Raw genomic sequence first — 11,658 nt, 5'->3', positions numbered from 1 at the left:
CACCAAGTCTCCTCAGAAATGCCCTCCCCTCCTGCTTGCTTGAATCCTATTCATATCAGCCCCTGTAACACCTCCTTCTGGCATGTCTCTCATCATCTGGCCCATTCCTCACACCACCAGCCTCTGAACCCTGCTCAGCCAATGCCTGCTCAACGTGGAAGGCTCAGCTCAACCCTAAGTTCCACAGCAGCCATGGGGGGCTTCTCCACTTGCCCAAGGCAACTATTCACACCTCACTGCAAGACCATCTCTGTCTGCTTATTCCTGCACCAGAAGCCATGTTGTCCACACACCTCACACACACAGCTGGCACCGGCCACACAGCAGGGCTCAGTAAGATGTGACCCGAATCATCACTGCGCTTTGACGAACTCTCTTACTCATTCTCCCTGCAGCCCTGGGTGTATCTTTCCAACCATGGCTACACATGCTTTGAGGGTGCCTACTCCTCTCTATGTCACTCACAGGGCCTTGCTCTCAGTGGGTGCACAAGAAATATTCTATTGACTTATTCTTTAAAATTGTTTAATTATTTCATTCCATTTTATTTATTCATTTATTTATTTTAATTTGACCAGACAGGGACAGAGCAAGAGTGAGAGAGAAAGTAAGAAAGTGAGAAAGCAAGCTGCCAAGTCTGGGACTCAAACCACGGCCAGCCACGTGGGAGTCCAACGCCATTACCCACCAACCCACCTTCCGGCCCCGCCATTGACTTATAACTGATCCATGTGCTACTTTTAATTTTTTTCCAAAGAGCATGTGCACTTGCCAAAAAAGGGAGAGAGAGACAAAAAGAAAGGGAGAAGAGAAAGCACCCCCTATGGGGAACGGTCATGCAGCAATCCTTTCTCCTCCATGTCTCTCTCTTTTCGGGATTTTGGCCATGTACACACACGTGCCTGACTGTTTCTCAAGCCCTCAGGTCTGGACTTAAACAGCACAGCTGGTCATGTGACAGGCAGTGGCCTTAGCCACCAGGCCACTGAGTCAGCCCTAATACATGACTTTCATTGTGACCTCAGCTCTAATTCACTCACGGACCTCTGATGCTCCGGGTCCGGATCTCCTAGGCATAGATCGTATACAAAGATAGATGAGGTTTTGCTTGTTTATTTCTGGGTCTCTTTAATCAATGAAATTCTCAAAGAGCACTAGCTTTCTATCATCACAACAATGAGTTCAGTCTAAAACTAATGATTCGGAAGCCACATTATCCCTAAAAGCACTCACTTCCAACTCCTAATGCAAGAGGAAAACATGGAAGAGTTAACTCAGCTTCCCACGCATCCAGGGAGCTGCAAATCAACTGGAAATATCTGGTTCGATCTTGTTATTACAGAGTACAGACTAGACAGCACTGTCACCACAAGGGACAATCATTCTATGAACACACACACAAGCTTGTGACCTTTACACAACATTCCAGAGATACAGGAGCTGAGTGGGCCCGGGAGGAAGGGGTGGGCTATGCATAGCACAGTGGGCTGAACTCTGGGTAGGGGCCAGATTCCTGGCCGGCTCGGCCTGGGTGATTCCTTATCTCCAAGTAAGCACCGTGCTCTGGGGACGTCCAGAGCATTTTCCACCTGACTACCATGAACTCTCTGCCCTGGGACCTGGCCCAGCTCTCCTCAGCTCTAGATTTCAGCCAGGCCAGGGCTCACCCACCTCCCATGCTGCAGCAGTCCCCTCAAGTTTATGAGGACCTGAGCACAAAATCCCATAGACTCATGGCAGCTCTGAAACCTCAGCTCAACCTGCAAGGGCCAATGGCACCCAGAGCTGAACAAAGTGGAAATCATGACAGGCCTGAATGGGAGAAGAGGAAAAAGAAAACAGGAGAGGAGAGGTCAAGGAATGGGTTCCTTCTGGGCACGGAGCCAGCCTTCCACCAGGTCCCCTTGGTCTGGGAGTCAGAGTCGTGTGCTGTACTACAAGTCATCAGCTCTCAGAGGCAGTGCCCTGGGTTCTAACCCCAGCTCGGATGCTTAGCAGCTGTGTGGCCTTGGGCACATCCTCTCTAGCAAGCGGCAAGGTTGGCCTGAGCCAATAAGCTATGTCGCTGAAGGGACGAGCCCAGTACTGGCACCCAGAAAATGCTAAAAAAGTGTGTTCTCTCCCTGCTCTCTTTCAGGAGGTGACAGCAAACATCCAGGTACAAGGGGAGCCCTGCCCTCAGGGTTGATGTGCTCAGCCCCCTAAGTGACAACAGCAGAAATAAATGTATGGAATGTACTACTCAAAACTATTAAGGGACCCTGGGGGAACCAGCAGTTGGCGTGATGGCTATGTCACTGGACTCCCACGTAGTCGACCGCGGTTCACGTCCCGGACTCGGTGGCTTAAAACTCACGCCGGGCGTGTGTGCGTGCGTGCCCAAGATCCCGAGAGGAGAATGGAGGAGAAGGGATTGTGGCGTGACCATCCCCTCTGGGGGGGTGATTTCTCGCTTTCTGTTTCTATGTCTCTGTCTGTCTGGCGAGCGCACACACCCTATAGCGAAAATCTCTCCAAAAAAGAAAAAAAAGAAACTATTTAGGGACCCTTTATTCATTCGTTCAATAAACACTTGTTGAGCGTTGAAGACTCTGCTCCAGCATTATCACTTTTTTTTATTGCCAGGGCATCCATGTATTTGCCAGAGAGAGTGTGAGACAGAGACAGAGACCAAGAGAAAGGGGGCTGCATTTGCCAGAGAGAGTGTGAGACAGAGACCAAGAGAAAGGGGGTCCTGGTGACACTGCAATCCTTTTTTCTGCATTTTCCCTCCTGTCAGGATTCTGAGCACGCACACACATGTGCCTGGTGTATCTTTCAAATTGCTCGGGTTGGGACTTGAACTCACAGCCAGTCAAATGGGATCTGGCTTCCTATGCACAGCACTTAACTACTGTGCTATGGGCCCAGGCCTGCCCCGCACTACTGACGAGCTTCCTGGATCTAGACACAGTGGAACTTTAGGCAGTTACTACTCCTGAACTGCTTTGTCCCTGGTCCTGTCTGTCCCTTTGGAAATGAATATGACAGCGTCCTACCCACCATCATCTAAGCTCTAGATTTTAGGGTATGAAAGGTGGCCCAAAGATGATGATGACAAAGGTTACAATGCCACAAATAGTAAGTGATGCTTACACAGAAGTATAATTTAGCATAGAGGACATTCCCAGGTAGAAGAGGGGACAAGACCCATGTCCCAAGCTGTTATGTGAAAAGTCTGACCCCATCTCTAAAAGCATGATAGTACAGATCAATATTTTGCATCTAGTGGCCCACAGGTGGCATGGTGGTTAAGGTGCTGGACTCCCGCAGGGCCGGCTGCAGTTTAGAGTCCCAGACCTAGAGGCTCACTTTTTCACTTTCTCTCTCTCTCTTTCTCTCTCGCTCTCTCATGAGTGCACATGCCCTATAGCAAATGAAATAACAATAATAATCAATAAAATTAAATAAATAATTCTTTTAAAAATATATTTTGTAATGTATATGTAGTGAAGGGCAGTTTTCCTTTACTTTCAATTTCTTACGGATTGATATTTTTGTAAGTACACAAATTATGTGCTTGAATGCTGCAGTGATAAAGAATTATTTTAAGAATTCTAAATACAGGGGCCAGCATGTGGCATGGTAGTTAAGGGCACAGTGTCTGGATCCCACATGGCTGACAGTAGTTCAAGTCCTGGACCTGGTAGCTTGCTTTCTCACTTTCCCTCTCTCTCTCTTTCACTCTCTCACTCTGTCCCTCTCTGGTCAAATTAAAATAATAAATAAAGTTAAATAAAATAACTCTTAAAAAGAAAGTATCCTCAAGCCACGCTCTCGAGGCTGATGTTTAGCTCATCACTAACAGCACTGAACCATTCATAAAGTGGCCCAGTCCATGAATCACACTTGGGCTAACACTGATGCAGTCTAGTTCATTCTGCAAAATGTTCAACATCTAGCGTAATACTGTCACATCCTGCACATTAATACAAGAAATGGAATTATACAGCCAGCAGATGGCAGAGAGATGACATCGCAGGACTACACATAGCCAACCATGGTTTGAGTCCTGGACCAGTGACTTGAAAAATCACACCGGTCATGTGTACGTGCGTGCCCGAAATCCTGGAAAGAGACTGGAGGAGAAGGGACTGAGGCATGGCCATCCCTCCTGTGGGGTTATTTCTTGCTTTCGCTCTCACTATCTCTGTCTCTCTGTCTTGCGAGCGTACATGTCCTAAGTCAAAAATCTCTTTAAAAAGGAAAGAAAGAAAGAAATGGAATTATAAAGTGCAACTTACCTTCTGATGGCTGAAATTTGATCAGGTCCTGCAAGTCAGTAGAAATCTGGAAAACGTGGCTATAGAACTGTTGGACTGAATTCTTCAGGCCAGCAATGTCTCGGGAATGTGACCTGAGCGTCCCGTTCATCTGCCGGACACAGTTCCACAGGCTGCTGACGTGCCTGTTGAGCCCGTCCTTGATCCTCTGAAGACTTCCCGAGATGGAGTCCAGTTTGCTGCAAGTTCTCTCCATCTGAGCTACCCTGCCCTCGACCGCAGAGACCTCTCTCTGGACCCCATGTGTGTTTTCCTTACAAGTGTCCAGCTCGGAAAGGACCTGGCTCTGGAGCCCCTGCCACCTCTCCTCCAGCTGACCACAGCAATGAGCCATGGGGTCCTGGGGAGACGGGAGGGTCTCCACCGTCCTTTCTTGCTCACCCACCTTTGTAAACCCACTCACGTCAGCATTTACACCTGCTCTCCATTTGCTCACTACATTCTGAAGGTGAGTCACGTTCTTTTCTGTGTGGTTTAATTGAGAAGAAAGAAAACTAAAATCTTCTTGAAGTTTCTGGATGCTATGTTCAGTTTCTTGAAACTTCCTATGCATCGTGTCATTTAGGTATTTCAAAAGGCTCAAGCTGTCACCCACCGTGTGGTCTTCCCCATTCGGCAAAGTGCCTTCTATCCCAGGAAGCTCTCCCCGGAAGTTCTGCAGACAAAGATCCTGGACAACCTGCACTTTGTCCTTCAGGTGGTTTAATTCTAGCATGACTTGTTCACTCCCTGACCCTGACACACCGGGCAGGGCTGATCCCAGGAACGTGAATTCTCCATTGGTGCTGTTGGCCATCTGCAGGAGGACACTCCCCAGACGGTCTTCCAGAGACTGTATTTTCTGATCAAGCAGCTGCTTTAAGTCGTCTACCTCTCCATTGATGGTTCCCCGCAGGGTTTCCTCAATGTAAAAGCAATGTTCTTCAGCGTTCTTTTCTGTCACATTGATCCTTGCATCTAGTTCATTCCATCTCTCGTCAAAGTCTGAATTTGGTTCTGGAACTGCGAGGCGGTCAAACTCATTGTCCAGTCGTCCATTCAGCATTCTGGTGGCTTCAGCAACTCTCTCAATTTTCTGGTCTAGCGTCTTGATCTGTTGGCCAAAGTCACCATTCTTCTTAGCATCACAGCAGTTTGGCTGGGCTGAAGGCCCCTGCAGCCGGGCTCGAAGGTCATTTATTTCCTTCCTCAGGCCTGTTTCTTTCTCCCCTATGAGCTCTATCACCCCCAGGTAGCTGCTGCCATAGTCGTCACACTGCTGTTGGAGGCCCACCAGCTTGTACTCACACGAGTTCTTCAGGTCGGCCAGTTTCCGGTCCATTCCCTCCATGAGTTCTTCTCTCAGGGCGTCAATCTTACTGTCTACATAGGCTTGGTAGAGCTCGTTGGTCGTCATGGTCACCGTGGGGCCCTGGGCAGCCTCCTGGAGCTGTCTGAGCCTCCCTTCATAACCCTTCACTTTCCCATCCAGCTCTTCCAGCTTGTCGCTCTTGGTCTTCAGAGTGTCTTTGACTTCGGCCAGCTCAGACTTGATGTCCTTCATGCCAGATTCCTTGCTACTGAGGACACCCGGAAGCTGGACCGTTTCTGTGTCTCCAGCAACAGCGCTGTCAGGCACGGGCTGGGGGTGCAGGTTGCTGAGCCACGAGGCCAGCATTTTACTAGCATCATCCTGAACAGCGTGTTTGAGGTTTTCATTCACGCCAGCCATGGAGGACTGCAGGTCAAGAACTGTCCTGGTAAGTCGGAGGACCTTCTCCTCAAGCACCTGGATCTTCTTTTCCTGAAGTTCTTGAGGCCCCTGTTTTGGATCCACTGCCTGACTTGCATCTGCTGCATGAGTTGGTGACGTCTTCTTGGGCTCGGAGACCTGGCTTGGCTCATTATCTGTTATAAAGAAAAAGTTGGACATAAATTAATGTTTTATGTTAACCAGGTTTTTGAAGACAATCAACAGGGAGCCTACAAAATACACTTAAAACCTTCACTGGCAGGGGCCCTACCTACTGTAGGTAAGTATGTGGTAGAGTGGAAAAGCATAGGTTTGGAGTCAAATAGATGCCTACTTGCATTCTGCCTCTACTCTTTGCTGTTTGCTCACAAGCAAGTTAATTAACTTCTGAGAACCAGAATTCCTTCATCTCTAAAGAGGAGGTCCAGGACTGGCCTCAAAATGCAGCTATTAAGGGAGCCAGATCCTACATGGCTGACCACCATTTGGATCCCAACTCCAGAGGTTTGAAAGACACATAAGGCAAGGTGGGGGGTGTAGCCAAAACCCTGACAGGATGGAGAAGTGGAAGAAAATGATTATGGCCTGACCACATTTTCTCCCTCTTCTGCTCTGTCTCTCTCTCTGCCTCATGCATGCACAAGTTGGCAATTAAAAAGGGGGGGAGGAGGAGCAGGTACAATTCCTCCTATAGTTGTTCTTTATTTCTTGTTTTTGGAAACTATAATCTTTTTGTTAAGTTAATTTATTTCTCCCATGAACAAGAGAGAGAACAAGCACTCCCACACAAGGTCCGATACCATGATTCCTCCCCATCCCCACCTCATCCCCAGCTTCAGCCAGCCCCAGATCATGGATAGTCACATGCCTGGCGTACTCAGAGTTCTCTGGATGTGAACCCAGAACCTTCCCATGTGAGTCAGCCTTGCAGAGTAGCTCATTCTACCGCTGCACATTTTACCTTCTGGCCCTTCTCCTAGTTGTTAAGTTGTTATGTCATGTTATAGAGAATCAATGTCCGTTTTACCCTGAAATGAAATATTCACTCTCTGCTTTCTCATCTGAGACATCATTCCCACAGTAGTGAGCTGCAGCCACACCCGAGACACCACACTGTCAAACAAGAAGCCACTTTAGCAAGGATCCACCCATTAGCAGCTGGATGGTAGGTATCATGTCATCTGAAGTTATTCTCAAAGCAGCTCCTGAGTGTTCTTTTACTTTCATTCATATCCATCTGCTGAAGGAGTCCCACAGACACTGTTCAGTCTTGTGATGCATTTGAAGAAACTAAGAGCAACAAGATAAAGCACTTGATTCTATTGGTATCTCCAACAACAGAGCATCTGGCTACGTAGAATGAGACATATTAAGTCAGAGAATGCAAACACTGAATTTTTAGCAATTCTCTTTTGAGAAAATACTCCCAAGGAAACAGTCCAAAGAGAACAAATGATTGTAACAATGATAGCGATAAGTAAGAAGATGAAAATACATGGATAGATGTAGAGAGAGATAAAAAGGAGACTATGGAAACCTGTAGCAAAAGAATAAGAAACTAACTATGTCCTTGGACCCAGTAGGAGACAAGGAATTCTGTCACAGAGTTAGCATCAATAAGCCTGGAAACTGGACACAAATAACTGCGAAAAGTCAACACAGCATGGATGGATCGTAATGAAATGAGACACATCAGTGAATGACACAGAAGAACACTGGAAGCAAAGTGAGAATTTTGTAGACACTTGAGTCTACTGTTATTGTCTTTTCTCGTGTTTGCAGAAGATAATAGAAACTATTGTTTGTGAAATGTTATGTAGTGGTATAACCAAAAGCATATCTTTTTTCCTATAAACAACCATAAAGAACACCTTATTTTTCCCACTATCCCAAGACACTAGATGGAGAAAAGTTACTGAATAATATAGAAGTCAAGTGCTATGGCAGACAAAAGGGAAATAAAAAGGCAGAACAATGAGGGAAAGTCAAGGATGTAAGGGAATGCTTCTCATGCACACCTGGTGACTGGATGCTGCTACAACTTTTTGAAAGATAATTTGGCAATGTGTATCAAAATACTCAGAATCTCTTTTACCTTGCAAGTACACTTTCTAAAAATTTATTCTCGCAAATAATCAGAGATGAGTGGGAAAATTAGCAAGAAAAGATGGCCATTCAAATATTACCTATAGGGGCCAGCAAGTGGCATAGTGGTTAAGGCAATAGATTCCCACATGGTTGGTCGCAGTTCAAGTCCCAGACCTGGTGGCTTGAAACTTACGTGAGATGCATGTGCGTGCATGTCTAAAATCTTGAGAGGAGAATAGAGGAGAAGGGAATAAAACATGGTCATACCCACTGGGGGGTGATTTCTCATTTTCTTTCTGTCTCTCTGGTTAGCACATGTACCCTACAGCAAAAGTCTCTCTCAAAAAAAATCTATAACAGAAAAATGAGAAACAACCTAAGTGACTAATCTAGTGTTATGTTCAAATAACCCCATCCTCTAAAGCCATGAAATAATTTTGTAGAACATTTAATGACATGGAAGGTGTTATAGATTATTAAGTACAAAATAACTTCCCCAAACAATAAGTTATTTATAATGATAATAAAATATGGATAAGCATTTTCATCCACTTTCTTCTAAAATCTCACTAAAATGGCAAAAACAGCAGTGGGAGAGGGATGGGGAGGACCAAAATCCCACCCAAAATCACACATAAAAACTTGGGAATTGTGGGCCAGCAGATGGAGTGATGGTTAAGGCAACCGGATGCTAGATTGCTGACTGCAGTTCTAGTCCCAGACTTGCAGCTTGGAAAACACACCAGCACGTGTGTGCATGCCCAGAATCCCAAGAGGAGAGTGGAAGAGAGAGAATTGCAGCATGGCTGTAGCTCACTGGAGGGTGCTTTCTCACTTTCCATCTCTCACTCTCTTTCTCCCTGTCAGTCTCCTGAGAGCAAGTGCACCCTATGGCAAAATTTTTTTTAAAAACGGAGGCTGTGGAGCCCGCAGGTGGTGTAGTAGTTAAGGTACTGGACTCCCATGTGGTTGACTGCAGTATGAGTCCCAGACCAGGGCTTGAAACTCAGGGCAGGCATGTGTGTGTATGTGTCTCTGTGTGTGTGTGTGTCCAAAATCTCTAGAGGAGGATGGAGAACGGATTTTGGTGTGGTCATTTCCCCCCACCCCCCACGGGGGTGACTTCTTGCTTTCTGTCTCTCTGTCTCTCCGGTGAGCACACACCCTATAGCAAAAAACTCTCTCGCAAAAAAAAAAAAAGGTGGTTGTTATTTAATTTGCTATAGAGTGTGTTCACTCACCAGAGAGAGAGAAAGAGTGAAAGAACCTCCCAGCAGAGATGGTCACACCACAATCCTCTCTCCTCCATTCAGAATCCATTGGGATTCTGGGCATGTGTACACATCCACACCAGCATGTTCCCCAAGCCACCAGGTCCTGGACTCAAACCACACAGTCAGCCATGTAGGATCCAGACACCTCAACCACCACACCACCGTATGTTTTTAAAAATTCAGAATCTTGGGGCCGGTAGGTGGCATGGTGGTTAATGGCGCTAGACTCCCACATGGCCAACTGCAGTTCGAGTCCCGGACCTGACAGCTTGTTTTCTCAATTTCCCTCTCTTTCTCACTCTGTCTTTATTATTATTAAAAATAATAACAACAAATGGAATTAAATAATTATTTTTAAAAATAATGAATTTATTTAACTCTATTTTATTTATCGTTTATTTAAATTGACCAGAGAGAAACAGAAAGGGAAAGTGAGAGAGCAAGCCACTAGGTCTGGGACTCAAACCAGTCGGCCATGTAGGAATCCAGTACCTTTAATCACCAAGTCACCTGCTGGTCTCAAGAATTATTTTAATTTAATTTAATTTAATTTATTTTTATTTGACCAAAGAGGGACAGCCTGAAAAAGAGAGAGAGAGAGAGAGAGAAAGAGAGAGGGAAAGTGAGAAAGCAAGCCGCCAGGTCTGGTACACAAATCTTAATTGGCCATGTGGGAATCCAGCATCCTTAACTACCATGCCACCTGCCAGCCCAATAAAATAATTCTTAAGAAAAAAAAAAAATGGGAGTCTGGCCCAGCCTGGTGGCATAACTGGATAACTGGTAGTGTAGTGGATTGTAATGCTGGAGGCCACATGGCCAGCTACAGGTTTGGATCCCTGGCTTGGTCAACCTGCGACAAACAGAGCATGTGTGAGTGTACCCAAGATCCTGAGCTGGAGGGCCGCGGGAAGGGCAGCACAGCACAGAGAGATGCTGTCAAGGGCGCCTTCTCCTCCTCCCTCTACTTCTCATGTGCTCGCTGTCATAATTCAAAAATTGGGAATCCAAGTGCCTTTGTACTTTTTAACAAAAATATTAGAAGCTATAACAAAACTGAGGGATATTTTAAATTTTCTGAAGGAGAATGCCTTCCAACCTAGAATTCTAAAGCTAAGGTAACAATATTTTCAGACTATAAAGTTATCAAAAGTTGGCCTCCCATGCAATCATCTGATGAAGCTACAGGAGGATGTGATCAATCAAAACAAGAGAATAAACCAAAAAAGAGTAAGGAGGGGATGTAGGAAACAGGGACCCCAATAGGAGAGAGGTGAGTTACAAGCCCAGGTGACAGCTATGAAGCAGAAGAGGACCAATCAGGTGGGGATGTGAGAAGGCTCTGGGAGAGTTTCTGTGAGATGATACCACTGTGCATGAACACAATGAGGAAGCACTGAGAGAACAGAGAAATGTTTGGCTTGAAATAGGGGTGAAAATGAAGAAGAACAGGGGCCAGCAGTTAGCATAATGGCTATGTCGCTGGACTCCTATGTAGTCGACTACGGTTCAAGTCCTGGACCCAGTAGCTTAAACTCACGCCAGGCACGTGTGTGTGCCTGCCCAAGATCCCAAGAGGAGAATGGAGGAGAAGGGATTGCGGTGTGGCCATCGCCCCTGGGGGTGATTTCTTGTTTTCTGTCTCTCTATCTCTCTCTGTCTTTCTGGTGAGCGCATGTGCCCTGTAGCAAAATCTCTCAAAAAAAAATAAATAAATAAAAATAAAATAAAAAAGAACAACAACAAATAAAGGGAAAATGTAAAGCAATTATTAACTCTAAGGAATCAAAAAGCTATGCAGAGGGCCAGCAGGTGGCATGGTGGTTAAATGTGTTGGACTCCCACATGGCCGACTGTGGTTCAAATCCCAGACCTGACAGCTTGCTTTCTTACTTTCCCTCTATCTCTCTGTCACTCTCTGATTGAATTTAAAAATAATAATAATAATAATTGAAGTTAAAGAAAATAACTCTTATTTTTAAAAAAGTTATGAAGAGGTCCAGCCAAGTTGGCTTCACAGCTTGGGAGGCTGGAAGCCTCATGGGGGCAAGTGTTCAATTCTGGGCCAACTTTACACACTGAGCACAGATGTGTGTACCTATAATCATAGCTAACTGGGAGCCTTGGGTGGGAGGATTCACAACACAGTGAGATCCTGCCCAAATACCTCTCTCTCTCTCTCTCATAAAAGAAATAAAATTTAAATTAAAAAAAAAAAAACTGAGCGGAACCAGCAGTTAGC

General features: G+C 45.7%; 1 protein-coding gene across 1 annotated transcript in view; it reads right to left on the bottom strand.

The window, feature by feature from the left end:
- The window catches only part of EMILIN2 (elastin microfibril interfacer 2), a gene marked incomplete at its 5' end in the record, with an annotated part of 79,746 nt that overhangs the window by 18,465 nt on the left and 49,623 nt on the right, over positions 1-11,658 (bottom strand). Inside the window, 1 exon segment of the mRNA XM_014587054.2 lies at positions 4,284-6,209. Within this exon segment, the coding sequence (XP_014442540.1) occupies positions 4,284-6,209 (1,926 nt within the window).

This window comes from Tupaia chinensis, unplaced genomic scaffold (genome assembly GCF_000334495.1).
Source record: "Tupaia chinensis unplaced genomic scaffold, TupChi_1.0 Scaffold000180_1, whole genome shotgun sequence".
Classification (NCBI taxonomy): Eukaryota; Metazoa; Chordata; class Mammalia; order Scandentia; family Tupaiidae; genus Tupaia; species Tupaia belangeri.
The sequence above is the reverse complement of the archived record's forward strand: the minus strand, read 5'-3'. Positions and strand labels throughout refer to the sequence as shown.